General features: G+C 46.4%; 1 protein-coding gene across 1 annotated transcript in view; it reads right to left on the bottom strand.

Moving 5' to 3' along the window:
• LOC116425555 (uncharacterized) overlaps positions 1-24,637 on the bottom strand; it is a 145,368-nt gene that overhangs the window by 47,728 nt on the left and 73,003 nt on the right. The window contains exon 3 of the mRNA XM_076371063.1: positions 21,492-21,724. Within this exon, the coding sequence (XP_076227178.1) occupies positions 21,492-21,724 (233 nt within the window). The remainder of the gene's footprint in view (positions 1-21,491; positions 21,725-24,637) is intronic.

Raw genomic sequence — 24,637 nt, 5'->3', positions numbered from 1 at the left:
CCGTTCGAAGGGCGCCTGTCAGACGCAAATATCAAGCTTTCCGCTTCGACTGTACTTGTCAGACACTCCGACTATCTCGTCGCGCGTAACAGTAGATTTAGACGGATTAAACGTCCCATTTGGGAATGTTGATTGCACCATTGAAGTTATCAAGATTTCGTGAGAAATGGCACAGTGAATACAGATACGCGTCACTCCGAACGCGACGAAGCTAATTATGTTCCAGAGTCGCTCCAGTTAACTAGTTCCAGCGTTGAATCATTCGAGACTTGAGCAATCCTCTAATTTCTCAGTTGCTCGTGGTAAATATCGTTTCTTCGTGACGATTGTATTCGCGATACAAATATTTCTATTCGCTGACGAGTATACTCGTTAATCAGTCAGCTGTTTACGTAGTACTAAATTTGTGAGTAGATACAAGTCACTTCGAATGTTAAGCTAATTTCGATACGTTGCGAACGAGTCGGTCCAGTTGTTAACTAGTTCTAGCGTTGAATCATTCGGGACTCGAGCGATCCTCTGCCAATTTCTTAGTTGTCCGTGGTAACCCGAAATACCGTTTCCTCGTGACGAGTATACTCGTCAGGGTCCAAGATATTCCCATTCGGTGACGATTGTACTCGTTAATCACGGCCAGCTGTTCATCGCGGTCCGAGCGATAAGGGTCAATTTGGCTTCTCCCCGCGGGTTTTGCCAAGGTTCGACACGCCTCGCCGGGAAACGGCGCGGTGCACGCGCGGCCCCCTGAATTATGTATACGGGCCAAATGAAGCTGCCAGCCGTGCCTTTTCTGTTTCCCAGCGCGATGACGAACGGCGACGGGCATCCCTTTAAAACGCTCGAAAATTTATCGTCTCGCGCCGCGCCGGTTCCCTGTGTTATTGCTTTCGCGTCTTCTTGCCCCGAAGACAGCCCGGTGCGCTCGGATAAAAGACTCCTTCTGTCTCCTCCTCATTGTATGCAGATTCACGGTGTGTCTAAGACCGTCCTCTTTGAGGCCTCTCGACGCGCCTATGCAGATACTTCGCTCGGCCGCGTGCCGCGCGGTGCCAACGACGGTTTCCGAGCTTTACGATGAGCCGAGCGTGATCGCCGAAACTTTCAGAGATCCTATTGTTCGCCCGAGAAACTCGGCCGCCTCGAAAAATCCTGCATTCCATCGTTCAACGCTTTACTCGTTGCTCGATCGTTGTCAATTCTGTAACTGTACGAACCTCTAACTTTAAAGTCAGAGCAGAATGGGACGCGAGTCGCTTTTGTCAAGCAACGGGATTCTTTACCTATCGGTTGATAGGTAGTAATTGGAAATTTAGTTGCGTCTATTCACCGAGGAAACTTGAAAGCGCAGAATTGTACATAGTGCAGAAATGTGTATAAAACATTAGTAAACGTTCGTCGTAGCCATTGGCGATACTATGTTCTCTTTTTACGTTCTTAAACACTGGAATTCGTCGGAAGATCCGCGTATCGATAAACGTCGACGCCGAAAGACGTCGATAATGGACGTTCGGCAGATGAAGCGTTAAACGACGGCGCATGAGAGTTACGGCTGACCATCGTCGCACGGTAACACGTGAAAATAATTCGCAGGTCACGGTAGGCGACCGGTGATTCTGCGATTCCCGGCGAAGAAGCTCGCCGGACGGGCCGCGAGGACGCGGCGTTCATTATGGTTTATTCATAAAACGTTCCCCCGCGAACGACGTCGTGCCGGAGGCTGCTGCGTCGCGCGGCAAATTTAGACGCGCTCGCCTCGAGAATTTCTATGCGGACGCGGCCTGTCGATTCGCGACGTTTATTGCCCGCGACTAGCGTCGCTCGTCCGACGGGACGATCCGATAGCGAGCCCTTTCACTCCGTCCGGACGTATAAATGCATTCCGCGGCCGCGCGACTTTTTTCCCCCGGCGGGCGGTTGAGAGCCACTGGCGGCCGACGGCCCGATAGTAAATTACGGGCCGCGCGGATACCCGCATGCGACGCGTCCAATCCGCGCAGGTGGTCGACCGAGGTGTACACCGGGAAATTACGAGAGACAATGGACTGGTTTTTCTCGCGATTCGCCGGCGAACTCTCCCGGGAGAGGATGAGATTGGTCATTGTTTGTCGATTCGACGCGGTGAGCCGGAAGTACGCGAACGGAATAGCAAAATCGGGTTTGACAGACACCGGAAACGGTGAAAAATGCGGAGACAATTTAGAATGTCCATTGTTCGTTCGTTACTCGATTCGCATCGAGTTTTGCGAACATTAATTGATGAACGTCTGCGCGCGCGCGTCCGGCGGCATTCAATTTATCTGCGCGTCGGAGATATCGCGAGGAAGAACGAGGAAGAGCCGGAGGTAGTAAAATTAAACTTATAGGGACTCCTTTTAATAGCGACTAATAGAAATTTCTTTTCCGCGGGGATTGATTAATCGCGACACCGCCGGCATCCTCCTTTCTTCCGCCGGGAGGAGGAGAGAATCGAAATTCCGCGCTGCACGCGAACCATCCCGCGTGAACGTGTCGACTTTCCATTTCGAGAGCTGGATCACCGGCGTTTCACTGGTCGCGGGGTTAATCGATGGCTCGCTCCAGATGGGATTCCTCATTGACAGACCGCTTCCTAGCCAGCGGCTGCCAGCGACGAGAATGCGCGCGATGGATGGCTCTCCTCTCCTTTATACACGGCTCGTATCGAAATATCCTCTTACGCTCTCGGTGGTACTTTACATTCCACTCGAGGAGTAATTACTTTTTGCATCGGCCCGGCGAATCGTACGTCCGGAGTTTCTCGTCAAACGATCCCCGTGCTCGCGGGAGATAAACGTCAAGCTCACAAGCACGCCTCGCTTCGTCGTGAGATATTACCCTGTAAAGTTCCCCGTGACGGAAGCTCGCGGGAAACTTTGTATGCGCATCGTCCGAGGAAGAGACGATTGATCTTCACTCAAATGAGAATCGCTTGTTAAAAATACAAAATTTTCGCATGTGGCTTCGATGGTTTCTGGGATGTTCGAAGAAGTTTATTCCCGAATCCGAGAACTTAGAGTATTCTTTCGTTAACTTCCGAATTCGAGAGCTGCGAATCTCCAGCTTTCAACAGTTCCTCACTTCCAGATTTGAAAGCTTCACGCGTTGATCTTTCATCAACCTCTCACTTGAAAACTCGAGAGTTTCAGATCTCCAGCTCTCAGCAGTTTCTCATTCCCAAATTAGAACGCGTCGAGTCCACATCTCCCGCCAATTTCTCACTCGCAAATTTCGGAACATTAATTCCTCCTCGTTCGCCGATTTCTCATTCCCAAATTTCGGAACATCACATCCTCCTCGTTCACGAATTTCTCATTCCCAAGTCCCGGCAGTCGGTTCGCCGGTTGCCCAAGGGACAACTGATCGACTCGCGGAGAGCGTCGAGCCGAAAGATTCGTTCCAGTTATCGGTCGATCGCGACGATAGCTCGACGACGGGGAGAGAAGTGATCGCGGAGTAGCGGGCTCTCCTATTCAGCATTCGTGGAACGAGGATTGGCTCACGACGCGGCGGACGTGGCACGAGCTGCAAATAAATCGCGCCGTCGAGCGGTCTTATGCTAATCCGCTTGGCACGAGTGTCTATTACGAAAGTCGCCGCGCGAAGGAAAAAAGAAAGGAAAAACACGGAGGCAGGAGGGTGCCCGAGCGTGTGTGCCCGCGTGTACGTGTCGCACGCGCGTGTACGCGACACACAAAACGAACGATAACTCCTTCCGACCGGTTGTCGCCTGAAATTTCACGCGACTGCCGCTAGACGCTCATTAACTCCGCCGGCCGTAATAGCGTGTAATATAATTTCGATTCTCCGCCTCGCCGGGGATGCGGCCACGCCGCGCCGGGAAACGGGACTGGAAAGCCCCGGCGGCCGGCGTAATTTATGCGAAAACCCGCACCCCGTAAATCGCGCTTCGCGAGGCCATCGAAAGATGTAATCTCATCCAGTGGCGGTGACTTACCGCGCGGCGTCCTGTTACCAGCTGCAACTAGTGTTACTTTCCAGTAAGAGACTCTTCCCCGCGAGACAGGACGCCGGCGATCCTCGCAACGAGCGGCCCGTCGGCCGAACGGAGGCGTGTAACGCGTTCCGATCGGCCGCGAATTACGCGCCGTTGCCCGTTCCAGCGTCCCGGCACCTCGTCAGAATCAATATTACTGCAATCATCGGCCGATCGAGTTCGACCGTAAGAGCTGATTACCGGGTTCCTCGTTTCCGGTGCTCCGGCTGTTTCATGCTCGGCGAAATCGGCGGAGATCCCTACCGTTACACCGCAGGTTTCGTTCGGCGGCGAATGATCGTACGCATGGGAATCAGTTCGGATGCGGGTTTATTATTTTAAGTATACGATCCCGCGATGCTAAAGGCTTCGACGTGATGGCGTTAAGTGGAGCGCCGTTGGTGCTTTAGGAGGATACGCGTGTTCGATGCTCGGTTTTGACCGTGTCTGGGACAAGGCGATGGGAATATTAACCCTTCGCGCTCGAAAGGTGACTCTCAATCTCAGTATTCGAAATTAAACTTTGTATTACTATGTGAAATATTTAACTAAAATAGCTTTGCTTAATTTATCTGTGAATTATCGTTGAATTAGCTTCAAACGATGTCGCCTGTATCTCGTCGGAAAATGTTGAATATTTCCAGTGAGAGACTTTCGAGTGCAAAGGGTTACCCTTTGAGGACGAAGACTCTTTGAGATGTAAACCTTCGGTAGCTAAATTATGTGTCAACCGTTTGAACAATAGAAAAGGAGGAGTAATTAAACCTTTGCTTACGATTAAGTCCTTCAAAGACAGAACTTTCTATTCACCGAAACGTCGACATTCCTCCACAAAAGGTTGAAGAAGGATTAAATGGCTGATCCAGATCTACGTTGCTACTTGGGTCATTCAGTCAAGGGTCGACCAGAAGTCGTTATTACCCGACTTCCTTATCGTTACTGAATCACTCTAGGAACTGGTCACCCGACACCAGTAACGCGTCGTTTTGAAATAGGAGTTCGTGTCCGCTCGATGGTCTCTAAATCTTTGAAATGGCTCGGCGTTCCACGGCGTCCAGGGTGGCGTATTAACACTCCCAATAGCAGACCATAGTCGGCTCGTGGCATTTGCATTTTTTGTTGTCGTATCGTAAAACAAAGACTCCCCATTCTACCTTAGAAGCTACTAAACTCTATCACTGGAAATTGCACGTTACAAAATGCAAGAAAATTCGCACCAATTAACTTTCACAAAGTCCAAACCTCTTCAAACACTTTTCAAAACTGACATCTTTCGCGGAAAATTACTCAACGAGGAAATCCGTCTCCGAACGCTCCGCCTACCGGAAGCCTATTAATAGACGACGAAAGTAGTTTATTAAACGTCCCAGTGACTAATAATTACAAAACCGAGACAGCCGAACGGCCGTTACGCAATCGCCGCGGCGATAGGATAATCGACCGAGAAATTCCCGATCAAGAGATTATCGAAGAACCGTTGGCAGGCGTTATCGACAGGCGTATCCTTGATCGCGAGTAATCGGTCGGCGCTGTGCGAACGCCGGTTTTCATTCACCGTCGTAAAAGGAGCGTATCCGATGGGACCGGGGCCCAGACGCGGGGTTCGCCGCGGAAGCGTGCGTGACCGGGACATGCGCCGCGGTGGGCAGCGTGTCCGGTTGTCCGGCAAAAAGCAGAAACGGCGAACGGTGCATAGCGTGCAGGGCTGGCGTGCGCGCGAGGCGGGGACCATCGATAGCTGACAGCTGACCCCGCCGGGTCAGCGCGAGTAGGCGAGCCACCCAGCGGAAAAGGAAGTCGTGACGCTACCATCGTCCTCTCGCGCTCGATTTTTTCGACCGGCTGCCTCGTATTTTACCCTGCGAGCCTCGTCGTTTCATAAAATCACCGATCTAGAATAGGGGACACCGGGAACTTACACTCCCCTCTCTCTCCCCGCGATAAATTATGCACGACAAAGTCCTCGATGCACGATATTTCATGTTTTACAATGGGTTCCTGAGTTACGACGCATTCTGATCTATCGGAAAGACAACCCGACGATCGGTTCTAAATCAGTAGCCCGAGATAATCTGAGGAAATTATAGTTTGCGACCGCGATCGGAGGGTATAAGATAGAATCAGCGAGTGTTCTGAATGCTTCTGTTGAGAATGAGCATGAAGTATATTTTTAACACGTTGACCCCCGATCAAATCGACTTACTTTAGTTCGCTCAATTAAACGATGAATATTCGAAAATATTTCTGTATTATAAATAACGCCACCTACTGCGGTGACGTTCAGCTAGATGGACATGCCATTGTAATAATGCAATTCAATCGAATGATTTAATACTTGATTTTTTCCATTTTGTGTATTTTGCGGCACCAAATCGTACGGCATTCAACGTGTTAATGACTGCAAAGTATCCATTGGTGCTCATTGGAACTCAAAATAAAGCTAGTACTGGCATTAGGCAACAGAAAATGAGATACACAATTTAGCGAACAGTGGGCGACAAAGTATGGTCAGCCGCGCAGTCGCGAAAAGTGGCGCAGTATGTCATAGGTACGCCGTCGCGAAAGGGTTAATAAATATACACTTAGCTTCTCAAACTGTGTGTTTATTTCTACAAATAAATATTCAGCTTCAAAATCGAGGACAAGGGAACACGGACCCACCCTATGTAACCTGCGGCAGACCAGTACGCGTGGATCGGTTTCGGTTTGGGGTTCCGCGGTTTGTTCGGCTGACGGGAACTCGTTTCGAGTTACCCCGTTAGAGAGCCGGAGGAAGGGCATTGTCAATACCGATAGGCGTGCGAACGTTCCTCTATCGTTCCGAGCGTCCTTCTCCCGTTCGTTTCTTCTCCGCGTCCCCGTGATCCCCGGGCGACGCGCCGCTCGCCGGTGGATCGTTAATTTTCCTGCGGTTTAAACCGTTTAACCCGAGTCAGCCGCGTAAGAGGCTTACGCGATAAAGATGGGACGACATTCTTTTCGCCGCCACCTGTCAGGACCTCGGTCAGGTGTAATTCTGAAATAAGAGCCAACGCGGGCGACCCATTAAAATGACGGGCTCCGGCGGGCACCCGTCCTCGCCGGGGCCCGGGCCGCCGTTAATCTTGCGTGGGGTCCCGGGCTGCCCAGAAACAACGAGGTGGCCGAACGAATCTGGTAGCCACTCCGGCTGGCAACTCGAGAAAACCATTAAAAACGATAACTGGGCCTCTCCGTCCCACCTTGATTGGGATCTACCGCATTCCCTGGGAATGTAACGTCGCTCGGACCCAGGGGCCCGGGTCCCCCTTTGCTCGCAGGTGCGCCCTGCTCGGATCCCCTGCGCCGATAGCCACCGCGGATCCGGAAACTATGCGATTCCCGGAAACAACCTCGCCGACTCACGTATTTTCCGTTTTCTATTGGAAAGATCGGAATCTTTTGCCTTGTTTTCGGTGCGTTTTGAAGACGAGGGTTTCGGGAATGTTAACCCCTTGTACTACGACGAGTGAGAGTCGTGGTGAAGATTTTCAACATGATTCAACAAATATATATATATATGTTTATCGTTAATAATGCACTAGTAAAACAACATTCCATGATTCTTCTAAGTCTAGGTTTAGTATAAACCATAAGATTGCTAACAAGAAGAATAATGGATCATTTAAACTTAACACAACTTAATGATATATATATTTTTTGGAACTGTTTATCGTTAATGCACTAGTAAAAGAACATTCTATGATTCTTTTATGTCTAGATTTAGTATAAACCATAAGATTGCTGACAAGAAGAGTAATGGATCATTTAAACTTAACACAACAGAATGACATGTTTGTTGAACCATATTAGATGCAAATTCGCAGAAGTGACCTAGTATATTTAACGCGTTAATTGCAAATATTACAGCAATGTCAGTGATAAAAATAATAAAATGACTTATTCGCCGGCATTCGTTAGGAATTACGATTAAGTTTCAATATTATATTAATGTTCGAACTAAAACGAATCCCTATTTACAATAACCGAAGCATTCCCTCTCGTTTCTCGGAGATCGCATTAAAGTTAACCTTAATCACAAGGAAGCTCGCGCAAGGAGCTACAGCGTTAGTCATCCCTACGCTCGTTTTCGTTTCGTTCGCGTTCCGCGCAGCTCCTTACGCGTTCGCACGCGTTTCGACGACAGGGATAAAACAATAGCGAGGAGAGTCCCGTTTTCGTCGAGGCGGTGTCCGTCGTTGGCCGGTGTCGCAATCACTTGGCAGTGAGCTCGAGGCAGCTGTTCCCTTCGTCAAATTCGCCTCCCCCGTCCCCTCGGAACCACTGTTTCCAGGTTAATAACTTCCCGGATGCTGAGACCACGGTGCCGCAGCGGCGCCGACCTGTTCCCAGCTCCACTCGCGACAATTAGACAGGCTAGAACGCTATTCCGATCTCGTGTCCCTTATCCGTGACTCTTGTCCCCCGCGGTTTTACGAGGGGTCGGCCAATAGGTCGAACCACGAAGGGAACAGACGCCTTTAGAGCTTTCGCGATAACTAATGGCACCGGGCGCATAAATAGTGCGTCCGCCCGATAGGAGACGTTTCCAGCGAAGGTGGACGGCCGAGAGCGGCCCGGGATGCCCCCGCCCGCATGGTTTTACTTTGAATTATCGAACGACTTCGTTAAAAGGCGGGCGGCAGCGGCGCGTTCCTCATCGGAACGAGCCCTCCGACTCGTTACGCGGCTAGACGCTCCTACCGCGCCGCCCCCTCGCCGGCGAGAGCCCTTGCTTCGAAATAAACGCGGCTCGGTGTATTTCAATCTTTATGGCTCATAAGTGGAGTACGCCTCGATGGGCTTAACGAGTCGACCATTAGACGGTCGCGCGAGGGGCTCGAAGACAATTACGGTGCACGAAATGTCCCGGCGTTCGCTCTTTAGAATGACTCTTTAGATAGACTGCGTCCTCCGCGGCTCGCCGGACGGAACGAGACTCTAACGCCGATTCGGGCCGATTAAGATACGTTAACCGGTGGATCGTGGAATTTATATTGGAGGAGAAATAAGGCCCGTTCGAATAAGGAACTAAAAGCGAAGAATTGTGTAGTTGGAAACGCCAGTTCGATTTCAGGTCTCGAGATTACGAATGCGCTCGTTGAATCCGGTGAACTGGTTAATTGACCCTTTCACGGCTGCGAAACGAAATTCTATCGGCGATTCGGACGGTCAAGATGTAACTGATAATTGACCAAACCAATTGACTCCAATCTTCGAATTCCTCTCGGTTTCGGGGACAACGCTTAATTGGCGGATTTCTATTTAATGAGGGATTCTTTCGTAATCTCGTTAACCGGTCCAACGAGCGATCGACTCAATTACGATCCGCGCGGCTCGCCCGGTTAGGATCGTTAACAATTCCCGATTACGCAGCGGCGAGCCCGTCCGCCACGATCCATCACGCGTCGACCAGGAATAAACCCGGTGCATTATTCCTGTCCGGTGTCGCGGCCGTCCGAGCGAATGAAAAAGGCGACCCGTCGCTTACGCAAATACATGGAAACGAGGTGATTGAGTCGTTTCGAAAAGGTGGCCGGTCGACGCCGAGACACGGTATCCGCTCGTCGCGCTCGGAACGCCTCGAAGGTCCGCGGCGATGCACGATTCGCACCTTTCACCGGATTTCGTCGCGTCGTCGGATCAAGAACGCTGCGTTCCAGCGTCCCCTATTGATCTACCTGTCGCGGGAAGTCTGCTCCACGCTCGCCACCCTTAGCAACGCGGAACGACTCGAGCTGCCTAACAGATGTCCTCTTGCGCAAAGCGTAATATTGCATTTATTCAAATCTCCATTGTCTCGTGTGTTGGAACGTATATTACTTGCGAACATTTTCGGATTAGTTGCGTCATCGACGTCGGCGTCGGGTAACGATGTTCTTTCGAACGATTGTCGCTTATGACGTATGAGCAACGCCTTTTGTCAGGCATTTGTAAAATATCTAATAAATCAATGATACTTTAGTTACCTTTATGTTTTATTCAAGACTGTTGTGTGCTAATTCGCGAATCCTCTCGGATAGTAAATCAATTTTGCTTATACATTTCTAAGAAGAAATCTGTGTCTTTTTAATGATCCTTGGAGGATTCCAAAATGAGTCACCTCAGTCTCTTAGATAACTCTATTATTACACCTTGATGCATCAATGGTGGCAAAAGCCAGTTAATTACTTTGTTATTGTTGCAATATTGACAATTAGCATTTAAATATTGCGCTAGGTCACTTAACTTGAAATACTTTCAGCTCGTTAAGGGTTAAATCCAGACATTTCAAAACAATCTTTTAACACTAGAACTACCAGAGAAGTCAAAATGACCCATTCCTGATTGATTTTTGAACAATTATTATATAACAGATAATCCTTTAAGAAATTACTATAGAAATTCAACAATAAACTGAAATGTAAATCAATAGAAATCTCAATAGTAGCACTGTTTCCACAGAAAAATTTGAAAAAGTCAATTTGACTATTTGGTAGTTCTAGTGTTAACCCTTTGCGCTCGAGAGGTGACTTAGTCACTAGATTTGGTACAGCAAAGTAATAGTCTTATACATATTGAAATATTGTAATAAAATAGCCTTGTTGCTTAACCTGCGTCTCGTTCATTAGTTTCAAAGAACGTTGTTTAGATCTCATCGAAAAGTGCTGCACGTTTCTATCGAAAAACTTCCGAGTGCAAAGGGTTAATTTGTCGTGCACTAGTTTCAACTACCACGACGATCCCAGATTGTCAGATGAAATTCTAGCAAGGTGTACCAGCTTCTACTCGTGAGACGAAATGTTCAGATTTTGAAGACTAAGTCGCGGAAAAATGATCTAATCAGTCGAACAGTAAGAGATCAGCCAGTAGTTTTCTTTCTGTTTATTAATTAAGCAGTTGATATACAATTTAGCTTCGTATGTTTCGAAGAATCTTCGTCCGCAAAGGGTTAAAACACAGGTTCCCCTCTTCTCTCCGTCAATATCCGAAGCGGCTGAGCGTTCACGGAAATCCGAAGCGCTTTTAAAGCTCCCCGATCTAGGAACATCGCCGCGTGTTTACGCGGGGGCGCGACGAATCGCTTCTCGGAAGCCGAATTTCCCGGCGACGCAACCCGGTACCGATTCGCGCGTGCACTCTGGAAGATTTTAACGATCGACAGACGTTAACCCAGTTCGCCCCGAAGAAGGGAGGCGGCCGATGGGGATCCACATAGAGGTGGATCGTAAATCAGCGTATTTCGGTATCGCGGAAGCCGCGCGGCTGGGCCCCGGTATTAATATACGCTAAGTTCGCGGCTCGTGTCACGTTTTGTCCGCCATCCGCGCGTCCGCGGGACGCACGTATCCTCGTTGCAACAAGACCACATGCACCGCCGAATTTGATACGCGGCCAACTTCGGCCTGGCCGGGGGAGCTGACTCACTTGCCGCGAGGGGCGAGGAGCGAGCATAAACGACGGGTTGTACGGCGATCGTTTTGATGAACTATGGGGTTGGCCCGCTGCTGCTGGGACAGGTGGTGGTGGCTCAGAGGGGTTGCTGGGGATAATTATAGAGGGCAATTGGAGCGCGACGTCTCGTCGACGCCGCGGCGAGCTCGAAGCTGAAGTATCTGTCCAGAGTCGTTGGGAGAATATTTTATTTACTGGAGCTTGTTCCATGGCTTTTGGGAAGTTGTTCGTTGTTTGTAGGATTGTCACTATCATATGGGAAAATTCTGGAGTTTGATTAAGTATTAGAGTGGTGTTAAAATATCAAATTTTGTATGATGTACTTGGAATTCAGTTGTAATGCGAATAAGTTATATTCTTTGATTTGTGAATTGCTTGTAAAGAGCATCACCGATATTTTCACCCTTTGCACTCTGTAGGCTCCAATATTGCACCGGTTGTAATATTAAATATTTTACTGAATCCTAACGAAACTGCCCTAAAATTATTAGATTCTCCACACACCCAAATTTGTACTAAAAAGGAAAATAAAAGACCGAAGAAATGTTACAGCATTGCTCATTTTCGCTAGGAATATAAAAATTAGTTGCAGTTTCTGATAGATTGCAAAACAACCTGGAGTGCTAAGGGTTAATAGATAATGAATATTTAGTTAAAGGAATTTCTAGTGTAACAGTTTCGTTATTTCTACATAAGGATGAAGGAAGATTAACAACCTTCTGAATACACATGTTACTAACGAAAGCTCCAGATTTCCCAATTAACCTCGATATCATCTGCAATTAGAACTGCAATCTATCCTTCTAGAAACCACTAACAATTACTTTCGATGTCCCTATTCCCTCTCGCAGCAGTCATAGCGAAACCTATTTATAAGTTTCCAGTGCGTAAAGCGTTAATCCTGTTCTAGACCCAATTACGTTCAATCAACGAGCCATTTCAAAGAGTTCTCGAAATCTTCGCTTGCCCCCACCCCGGCGGCGTTCATTGAGCCCTCGGTCCACTTTACTCTCGACGCGATCGGCGTCACCGGGCGGAGCCGATTCTCGCTTATCCATCCCCGCCGCTGGAAATTACTCGATAATTGACGTAATGGCTTAATCGCGTTGTGTAAGCAGTGCCGCAACTGCGGACGGGATTGCTCGCATTCCGCGGCACGCTATCGGGCAGCGACTCGCGACAAAAAAACGCCCGCAACGCGACCCAGTCGATTTATGTAGCCGCGAAGCGACCCCCAATGGACTTGGACCCGGACGTTTATCAGAATCAAGCCGGCCGGCGCTGATTGGCCGGCCGGATCCGCGTGGGTGCGCCGATCTGTCGATCTCGATCGAGATAACGCTCGCTTTCTAAAGAACGCTGTCCCGGCTATCGACGCGTAATTAACGTTTTCGCGTTTCTCGAAACGCTGCTGCGATCTTACTCCCGCCGACACGGCGGATACGATCGATCGTGATCGACGAACACGCCGATCGTTCGTTGTCTCGCTGCGAGATCGATACGATTGCCGATCGGGCGAGCGTATCGACGACACAATGGCTAGAGGACATCAAGATAAAAGGGGAATGACTGAGGCGGGAGACAATAGGAAATTATTGAGGGAATTGTCGGTTGGTATCTCCTCTTAGAATTATTGAGCTTCTTTGAGAAAGGATTGCAGGAGCTGAGCTGATAGACTGAAGTGTAAGTTAATTGAAATTTGAGGAAATGTGTCGGAGTTTCTATAGAAAGATTAAGGAAGGAATTAAAATTGTCGGTTGGTATCTCTTAGAATTACTGGCGAGCAGCTTCTTTGAGAAAGGATTGCAGGAGTTGAGCTGGTAGTTAGTAGATTGAAATATGAGTTAATTAAAATTTCAGGATAGTTGTCAGAGTTACTATAGAAAGATTAAGAAAGAATTAGAATTGTCGGTTGGTATCCTGCTGAGCTGGTAGTTAGTGGACTGAAATGTAAGTTAATTGAAATTTCAGGATAGTTGTCAGAGTTACTATAGAAAGATTAAGAAAGAATTAGAATTGTCGGTTGGTATCCTGCTGAGCTGGTAGTTAGTAGACTGAAGTGTAAGTCAATTGAAAATTGAAGAAAATTGTCAGAGCTTCTAAAGAAAGATTAAGGAAAGCATTAGAATTGTCGGTTGGTATCTCTTAGAGTTATTGGCGAGCAGCTTCTTTGAGAAAGGATTGCAGTTGAACTGGTAGTTAGTGGAATGAAATGTGAGTTAATTGAAATTTCAGGAAAATTGTCTTTCTATAGAAAGATTAAAAAGGTGTGATTCCTTGGTGAATCTAGGGGTAAGTAGTATTGTAGAGAAAAGAAGGGAGTACATTGAACTTTGTTCAATCAGTAAATCGAACACACAAAAGTCCATTTTCCCATGGGAACTACAAAGCCGCTTAACGAATCCGCAACGAATTTCCCAGAAAAGTGTCTGCGTTTCCAATCGAAAGTTGAAAAATCGGAGACGAGTTATTTTAATTCATGCGTTAGGACGTCAAAGTGTTACGAAATTAGCGGTTACGAAATACTCGCGACCATTCATCACCGTCAAAGAATCGAATCCCCGTCGGAATGCTCAACACCTCGACGGAAATAATACGCTATTCACGAGATCGCGAAGCGCGAAATTCGTTCGCGGGAAAATCACGGCGCCCGCTCGCGAATTAGAGAGCAAGACGATCCATCACTGTCGTTCGCGTGTTTCATGATTCATCGCCGATTCCACGGGGAATCGAGGATCCGACAATGGGAACCCGCCTGTGGCCGTCGATTCCCGGTAAACAGTCGACGGAGAAAGAACTCACGCTAATCCCACAGCCGAGCGGTAATTGCGGTTGAATGCAAATGGAGCCGCGGCGCTATTTCGCGCCGGCAATTACGCCGGGCCCGGTTATTGCGATTTATACCGGGCCCGATTTTCGTTCGGGCCCGGCCGAACGGCGTGCTTTCGACGGGGACCGGTCGTATCTTATCCCCGTCGGGATTTCCGGTTCCATCGGACCCTCGCGGCGCACGGCGTGGCCGTCTGTGGACGAAACTGCTAAATTCGACTATTCGGATAACGAGAATTTAATCCTTTGCACTCCAAAAATTTGTCGCTAGAAATATTCAGTTTATTTTTATGAGACATAGATGAGATTTTTTTAAACTTAACGAGCAATCTATTCACAAAATTCGACTATTCGGATCACGAAAATTGAACCCTTTGCACTCCAAAAATTTGTCGCTAGAAATATTCAGTTTATTTTTATGAGATATAGATGAGATTTTTTTTAATTCAACGAGCAATCTATTCACAAAATAAGGGGAACAATATTTTATTTCCACATTTCACGTATCGACAGATTACTCGAGACTTAATGTTAAATTTTACAATTTTCATGCACCAATCGAGTGATGACTGAGAGGCATCTTTGGAGTGCAAAGGGTTAAGGTTAACAATGTGTTGCTAAATAGTCATTGCTATGCAAAATGATTTTTATGGGAATAAATCTCATTTTTCTATGTAGATAACATTAGAATCGAAACGCAAAGTATCCTTTTTAATTGAAAAAACTTCGTAATATCGTCAGAATGTTAACAAAAATATAACTACCATATATTTAGCTCCATACTTTACAACTTTTGTTTGAAGTATCATTTTCTATCACTCATGCTTTTTGAGTTTTGTTTAGAAAATGGCCGTTTGACCGCTTGTACGGTGTGACACGCTACGAGGGGACACGCTCGAGTAGATTGTCTCGGAATGTAGTCCAATCTAACCCGCGGTTTGCATCCGGCAGGAATGCGATTGATCCATCAGGATTAATTGATTCGTTAAGACCGTTAGAGAAGCTTAATGACTCGGTTCGATCAAGTCGCTACTCCAGTTTCTCGGTAGGAGTCCGTGGGGACTGGGAATTGGGAAAGGCTGCGATTATTTGTGATATGAAACTATAGATCTATGTCAAATATGTTCTATATCTGTTATCGAATAAATTTCTAACAAAACATGCATCTATTTCGAAACTCATTTCCCTTTGCTCAATGGAAAATTTAATTCCTTGTCTATATCAATTGATCTGCTGAGAAATGTGATTAAGTCCATTCGTTGATATTTGATTTTCGTATCTCCTTATGCAATAACTAATATTCCTTTCAGTTATTAAATCATTTACCCAATTTCTCTCCAGAATAAATTTCGGTCAAAGCATGCATCTATCTCATAAACATAAACGTTCGCCAAGTAACATTTATAAATTCAGTATGCGTCAAATCGACGCACTCCGTGAACCTAGCGTTAAGTATTTCCAACGAAATACTTCCGAGTGCAAAGGGTTAATATTTTCCAACTTCCCTTCGGCCGATTCACCATCGACAGATTTTCGCCCTGAAGTTCACAGATTCCCGATTCCTCCGAACGAACCGTCGCGACGAAGGTTCGACGCGCGGCGAATCGCAGGCAACGAATCGTCGGACGAATAAATTCACGCGCGTCTTTCCTCTATCTGCGATTCGCCACGGCGCGAGGGACGGAACCGCGCGATTAATTAAGGAGCCCGCGCGAGGATCGATCCCGAACGGGTCTCCGCGGTCGTAATTCACGCCGACGGCAAAAACCGAATTAATTACCATCGGCACGTATTACGCGCGATTCGTTCTGTCGCGCCGCGCGCGGCTTCGATGACCGTTCGCGGCCCTTCTCCGCGAGCGTTCCGCGGCTGGGCGTAATTTATTGGAAAAATCGCTGGCGACGCGACAACGCGCATTCAATGAGACGCCATTAGCCGCTAATTGGCCACACCGCTCGTCCATTTCCCGCGCGGGACGCCGTATATTCCGTCTCGAACCGCATTCGACGCGCCGCTCGCCGGAGATAATTTCCGGACGATCGGCCCCTCTCCTCGTCTCCGTTCGTCCGACGACGGACGCGAGGATCCCCGACGCCCACGCGCGCATCCGAAATTAGGTTGGCCGAGGGAAAGAGCCGAGCCGTCTGTAATCGCGCGATAAAACGACGAGCGACGGTATCGGGTTGCGCGACGGTAGCTTCTGCGCCAACCTGGAAACGCCTACCTCAATGCTGCGATCTGTTGGTTAGGTTGTTTTGGGGTTGGCAGCGAATCTTCGTCGTTGGGGTATTTAGTTTCTAACGTCGTATTAGATTCGTGGGGGGTTTTGGTCTGGTGATTAATCCTTGGCACTCCAGATGGTTTTGTAATCTATCGGCAACTGCAATTTTTATATTCCCAGCGAAAATGGAAAATATTGTAACATTTCTTAGATTCTTTATTTTCCTTCTTAGTGCAGAATTTGGATGTGTGGAATATGTAATAATTGTAGGGTAGTTTTTTAAAGATTCATTAAAATGTCTAATATTATTCCTGGTGCAATATTGGAGCCTACAGAGTTCAAAGGGTTCACACTCGGAAGTTTTTCACTGGATATTCAACATTTTCCAAAGAGATATAGGTAACATTGGAAGTAATTTAACGATAATTCATAGGTAAATTGAACAATAAGCTATTTTATCGAAATATTCCACATAATACAAAGTTTCATATATTACTAAAAATTCAATTTCATTCTTTTGTTGTAGCAAATCAAGTGGTGACTGAGTCACTTCTTTATAACGTCGTATTAGATTTGATTCCCTTTGCATTCGAAAGTTCTTCACTGGGAATATTCAACATTTTCCGACGGATATAGATGACATTGGTAATTTAATGATAATTCATAGGTAAATTAAGCAATAAGCTATTTTATCGAAATATTCCGCATACAAAGTTTCATTTAATACTAAAGATTCAACTTCATAGTTTCGCATCAAATCAAGTGGTAACTGATCTCTATCGTAAAGGATTAATCGGTTGGAAAGCTAGATATCAAATTCCGCGTTCTTTTCTGTTTAACTTCATGTTCGCCGTATCGGTCGATTAGTTTCGACGTTCTTATCTCCCCTTTTGTTTCCGAGTTATTTAATCCAACTTGTTTACCTTTACTTTGTAACCAGTTGTCCGACTGGTATATACAAAGTGCCGGTTTAGTGTTAAATGTCACTGCATTCATTTCAGTCGAATTACTTTTTCCAAGCTTGGAATGCTTCTGTTTCTAGAAAATTATCAACGATAAGGCAGTTCTAACAGGTGCAACGGAAATATAGCGAACAGTAGACAGCAAATTAACACTAGGTTTACATTTATTGTACAGTTTATTCTGTTCCTGGGGAAGTTGATATTCGTTTAGATCTTGGAAATTGTAGATATAGAAACACAATCAGGATTCATATTATAAAATTCAATCTGCGACAAATTGACGCGTTCCGTAAACCTACTGTTAAAGTTCCCAACACTGGTCCCAACACAGTCAGTTAAAGACAATCACTTTCATTCGTCTTCGAAATTGGCTCCGAAGAATCGTTTCATAAAAACTCCCAACGATGCGCGTTTCAGCGGGTCGAGATTGATGCCGTCTGGCGCGGGGAACGCGGATCGGCAACATTGTGAGCAGGCCTTAAGATCACGCACCGACGACAATCAAGCGTAATGCACAGGTAGGAGAACCGATAATTTTCCCGGGGATCGATTTCGTGCATAAATATAGTCGTGTGCGGCGAACGAGACACGGACGGACCACCCATGGTAGAAGGCGCGTGTCGTCCGTCCAATTATGGTTATACTGGCCCCGAAAGGGCGCGTCGATGCTCGTAAATGCCGCGCGGTTCCCTTCCTATACGGGACGTATTATGAATCGAAAGTTGCCGCGGCGAGGGAGCCTCGTCTCTTCGATGACTCACGCGGGGAACGTTAATTAGACTCGTCCGTCGAGAGAAAAATCACGGATGCTGAAATAAAGGTACAAGCTGCGCTCGAGCAGCTCGAGTTGTACCGAGACTCGAGCAACATGCTGAAAGATTGTGGATTATTAACGACGCGACTAACGAATGGATCTGATCGGCGCAGTCTTGGGTTGTTTAACGATTTATTGAAGAGAAGGAAGTTTCTCGGAGAAGCGATTGAACTGAAATTGATCTGGTTATGTGGAAGTTGAATATGTCGATTGACCCTTTGCACTCGAGAGGTGATTCTCACTCATCGCTTGACTTCATACAGTAAAAGTATGAAATTTGATGTTTAATATTATATTTCCTATAATGCATCATTTTGAGAAATATTCAAATGAAATAATTCTCGTCGACTTAGTTTCATGAAATATCGATTTTATCTCATCAGAGAATGTTAAAATATTTCTAGTGAGAAACTTCCGAGTGCAAAGGGTTAACCTCAATGGATGCATTCTTAGATGAGAAATGTGATCGGTAGTTACTAAGTTCTGAAGTTGCTAGTATCTAAATACTAAGCAGTTCTAGTGTCAACCGGGCATTCAATGCGATTGATATGTAATCTCTATAAAAACTGAAACAATAGATTATTCAGTTTCCTCGTAGATCTATGAATTCTTTAACGATTTATTGAAAAGGCGGACGCTTCTCGGAAAAGTGATTGAACTGAAATTGATTTAGTTATATGGAAGTTGAATATGTCGATTAACCTCAATGGCTGCATTCTTAGATAAGAAATATCATCGGTAGTTACTAAGTTCTGAAGTTGCTAGTATCTAAATACTAAGAAGTTCTAGTGTCAACCGAGCATTCAATGCGACTGATATATTATCCTTATAAAAACTGAAACAATAAAATATTCAGTTTCTTCGGACATCTATTATAGTACTCAAGCTTTAATTTTCATGATCATTTCGAATATTCAAAGCTTCTAAAATGTTAATAATTGCGAAACAAATATCGAAACTTCATTCTAGTGTTAATAATTTCTCTAATAACCTCGAAAAGATATAACAAAGTCTAAGATTTTCGAAAGTGATCGGAATATACAATATAAGTAAATAGGAACCTAGGATTACATTAAGCTATTGTACCATTTAAAAGTCTGTATCATAAAATGTATCAGCTATGTTACACGTAGCTCAACTCTAATGAACAACTTGTAAACTCTCTATTAATCTTTAATGACCCAAGTGTCGATGCGACTATAAATAAATATAAAAGAAAAATTTCTTTAAATTCTATACTACGTTTTTCCCATGTAAGCTAAAGGTTACGTTACTAGAAACCGAATAGCGATTTCATGTTCATAAGCAATGAGAAGATAAATAATTTCCTCGCGTACAACACTTCACCGAGACCATTCGACGGTCAAGAAATCGCGATTTTTCATCTCGAGCCTCGCACGACGCGAACCAATAAACCGTGATATTCGAGGGTCGACCGTATCTTCGTGCGCTTTGATCGATGGCGTAGCCCGGTGCGGGAGATAACGAAAAATAGCCGACATTCCGGCGAACGACGCGGACTAGCAGTTCCCTATGACAGTAATGGGCAGGTCCGCGGGCCGAGAAAATTTATGCGTGTTCTTTTCGCCGGCTGGTGTTAGATAAGCGTGTTTTGTGCAGTCATCGAATTCGCGGGCCGCCGATAACGTCGCCGCTCGTTAACCGGTACAGCGACCGGTCGGAAAAACCTGGCTGGTGTTCTTTTCTTCCACGTTGGACAAAATTTCGCATCGCGATAGATTCGCGCGGCGATACCAATGATAGATCGTTCGATAAATCATGACCAGCCACCGAGACTCGATAATAAATTCGCCGGCAATACGAATCCTGCGATTAATGCTACTTTCTCTGCGAAAGCCGATAAAGTCTTCGCGGCCGCATGCGCCTGTTTATCGTCCCAGCGGATGGGAACGCGTGTCCCTTTCCGCGCGCGCGATTCATCTATCCCCGAAAGATCCGCGAACATCTTTCAGCTGATTAGTGGAGATATATATCTTCATCGTCGTAATTTGTGATTCTGATGTAGTTTTCCCTCAATCTTGGTATCGTGAGATTTGCGGCATTCGAGTTTTGTTTCATGAAGTTCGCAGTGATTTTGATGGGAGATCCATTATGTTTGAGTTCTAACGTCATTTGTAATGTTAATGCAATGTTATCTGAGCCTTGTAGTGTATCGCAATTTGTAATTTTGATGCGATATTAATTCTGGAACCTATCGGTGCAATTTGTACGTTTAAAGATATGTTCCTTGATTATGAAGTCTATCGTTGCAATTTGTAAGTCTAAAGCTGTTCCTTAATTCTGAAATCTATCATTGCAATAAATTTTATATCAATGTTCTTTAATTCTGAAATTTACCATTGCAATTTGTAAGTTTAAAGCTATGTTCCTGAATTCTAAACTCTATCGTTGCATTCAATTTTAAAGCAATGTTCCTTAATTCTGAAATCTATCATTGCAATGAATTTTATATCAATGTTCCTTAATTCTAAACTCTATCGTTGCAATGAATTTTAAAACAATGCTCCTTAATTCTAAGCTCTATCGTTACAATTTGTAATATTAGAGCAATATTCCTTAATTCTGAAATCTATCATTGCAATGAATTTTAGAGCAATGCTCCTTAGCTCTAAACTCTATCGTTGCAATTTGTAATATTAAAGCAATATTCCTTAATTCTGAAATCTACCTTTACAGCACTTTCAACTCGATTCATCTCTAATTCTCAAACCTCCGTCGCAATCTCAATCCCAAAGCAGCGTTCCCCAACGCCAAAATCTACATTGGCAATTCTCGCTCCAATTCTCCTCTAATTCTCAAACCCACCGTTGCAATCTCAATCCCAAAGCAGCGTTCCCCAACGCCAAAATCTACATTGGCAATTCTCACCCCACTAACTTTTCCTCTAATTCTCAAACCCACCGTTGCAATCTCAATCCCAAAGCAGCGTTCCCCAACGCCAAAATCTACATTGGCAATTCTCACTCCAATTACCAAACCCACCATCGCAATCTCAATCTCAAAGCAGCGTTCCCCAATTCCAAAATCAACACTCGCAATCCGCACTTTCAGCTCGATTCTCCAATTCCTAAACCTATCGCCGCAATCTCCAGTCTCCCTTCAACATTTCAACTCCCACGTTCCTCGTCGTTCATTTCCTCCTGTAAACCGATAAAATGTAAAAATTGAAAGTAGACTCACGTAGAAGGAGAGCTCGACGCGATGCGAGTGCTTCGGCACGCAGGTCAGCGCTTCCGATCTGCAGCATCCGGTGTCGTCCGAGCACCTGTGCAGGATCGCGCAGTGTGGAATGTAGGTGGTCGAAGGGCTCGGGTAGACGTCGCGGACCGGGATCACCCTCGGCCGTGGCACCTGGCAGCTGCCCTCCCGCGACACTTTGATCGCGTGCTGAAGAGCCTCTCGGATTTCCGCAGCTGAAACAACACCGGGAACCACTCGTTTAATCGCTCCGTCGTCGGTAAACAAGCCAAAGAAAACGTGCCATCCGGTTTTTACGATACGCCACTAAATCTCGGCCCTCCGCAGGAAGTCTTAAATCGAACGGGAACCATTCACTTCGCTCCGATCAATTAATAGACGCCGAACGTGTATACAAACGCGGAGATTTATGGATTCAATTAACCCTTTACGGAGAAATCTCGACACTCCGCCGAGAACTTTCACGTTTGTGGTATTAAGTAGCGAATGAATGATCCAATTATTCAAACGACGAGAAACCAGTATATAATAAACCTTAGTTTATATTACTCGACACTAGAACTATCAGTCGAAATGACTGGTTTTGATCTGTCTGAATTTTTGTTCATAATTATAACAAAATCTATGTAGTGCAAAATTAATAATCCACATATGAATACGAATTAACAATATATTCAATAGTTCCAATAATTTCATCAAAGGAATATATCTCGTAACTTTTAAGTTACAATGACAAACTTTCACGCCTGAGCGTACAAACGTTGCAGTTAACCGATTTCATTTTATTCACCACTTTGAGTGCAGAACGAAATAAATCAACAAGATGCCACATACTGACACGTGACTTCAAAGTTACACGAGCGTACAGAGGGTTAATTCCTCATCGATTTACCTAAGTTTCAAGCGAAAATTAAGAACACCGTACCGATTCACCTGCATTTTACAGAGACTCGAGTTAAAATTAAGAGTGAAAGGTATCTTATCAGTAAGAGTGAGAGTGTACAAAACTTCAAGTCAACCGATTACTCAATTTTATTCACCACCTTGAGTGCAGAATGAAAATCAACAAGATGCCACATACCGACACGTGACTTCAAAGTTGCACGGGCCTACAGAGGGACTTCAATATTTCTATAACGTTCGGAACATAGAAAAGGTCAAGTCAGCAGTGGCATTGCTTCTCCGAGGCAGTAGTCGTTCGAACGAGCGACGTCGAACAAGAGCGACGAGTTAACTCGTCTCCGACGCGTGACAGGTTAATGGCCCGGTCGCGCGTATAATAAAGCCGAGGCGTTTCTCGCGTCGAGATAGCTTCGCCCGAGGTCGGCAGGGAATATCTGGGTCGAAGATCGGATCGGGGCATCTCGAAAATTCGTTCGGCCGGCATTCCGACCCACGGATCAGCGGGCCGCGTGCCCGCGGTGACATAAGCGGCGCGGGAGAGCTTTCTATTGATTCAGCGCGCGGATACCTAATCGCTTTCTACGCGTTTCACGGGCCGTCGATAATTATGCCGCGGCTATCGCCGCCGATTGCAATTTGTATGGACGGGCTCGCGGGAGAAACTACAATGTACCCGGGAAATCAATAAATCCTGCGTACCCGCTTCAAATGCCAGCCGGGAATCCTTTCCTGCCTCGATATTAAGATATAAAGCCGCCGCTAATCGGGGTAATAAATAACCGCCGCGTCCCGCCGACAAGACTGTTACGTCGTTACGCTAGGTTCCCGCGTTTCGACCGAGATTCACGGGATCCTCAGCAACTATTCTATGGAAACTGCGAGAAGTCCGCGTCGGACACGCCTCGACGATTACAAATTGCAGATTTACAGGCTGCCGGATGATTAGGATTGATTTAGAGCGGCTCGATGGCGATAAGGAAGTTGTAGCAGTGCTGCGAAGCGCGAGTCTTCGAGGCTTAAGCTTAAAAGCTGAGTCGATGAAGCTCGAGTTTCCGAAGCTTCAGGGCTTAATGTGAAAGGCTGAAGCTTGGGAAAGTCGCTTTGAAGCTGTGGAAGCTTACATCGAGCGTTGAGCGTCTTACGCTCGAATCTTCCTCGGCGGCTGAACCGATCCCGTGGCTACGTTCACGCTCGTTTTCCGCGTTTCGACCGAGATTCGCGGGATACTTAGCAACTATTCTATGGAAACTGCGAGAAGCTTACTTCGGACACGCCCCGACGATTACAAATTGCAGATTTACAGACCGCCGGATGATTAGGATTGATTTAGAGCGGCTCGGTAGCGATAAGGAAGTTGTAGTGTTGCGAAGCGCGAGTTTTCGAGGCCTTAAGCTTAAAAGCTGAGTCTTCGGAGCTTGGAGTTCGATGAAGCTCGAGTTTCCGAAGCTTCCGGGCTTAGTGCGAAAGGCTGAAGGTTGGGGAAGTCCGCTTTGAAGCTGTGGAAGCGTACATCGAGCGTTGAGGCGGCCGAACCGATTCCGTGGCCACGTTCACGCGAGCGTTCGGCATGGGATAACGTAACTCGGACAGTTTCCAAGGGGTTAATCGCGCGAAGTTCGACCCGAGACGGTTCAAACGGTAACGTCGCTGGTTATTAAAAATTATTGCGGACGATCAGCGAACCCGGACGTCGCCGCAGGCGTTCGTGGACTCGTTTCGACCACTCTTCGTCCATTAAACGATCGTTTGTCAATTTGCGGTCTCCCGCCCGTTGAAAATGAAACGGAATGCAAAGCCGCGTTAGCGGCGAGGGACGGCCGGGGCGGGGGAAGGAGATTGGTAGCACTCGACTCGCGAGATTAAGAACCGGCCGGGCTTCTGGCGCGTTTCAGCGGGTAAAAACTCTCGATCTCTTAACGAGGGAACGTCTGTCGGTGATTCGGGGAAACGCGTTCATCCTCTCGAGGCCTCGACCCCTTGCCGGACGTTTCGGACGATGGAACGATTATTCTTTCTCCTTCTCGGACGCGGAACGGGGAACGAGGGGTCTTCTTCTTGTTGCTGGAATTCGGGGGAGAAATGGACAGTGTTCCTTTGTTTTTTCGAACGCGAGGGCAGGAACGGAAATCTGCTTGTTCTTTCGGCGTGAACTGAGGAACGACAAGTGTTTTCTGTCTTCTGACATGCGACAAAGGAGATAAGAGTGTTTTTCCTTCTTTGTCGAA

The sequence above is a fragment of the Nomia melanderi genome, chromosome 9 (assembly GCF_051020985.1).
Source record: "Nomia melanderi isolate GNS246 chromosome 9, iyNomMela1, whole genome shotgun sequence".
Taxonomy (NCBI): Eukaryota; Metazoa; Arthropoda; class Insecta; order Hymenoptera; family Halictidae; genus Nomia; species Nomia melanderi.
Note: the sequence above shows the minus strand (reverse complement) of the source record. Positions and strands in the feature narration are given on the sequence as shown.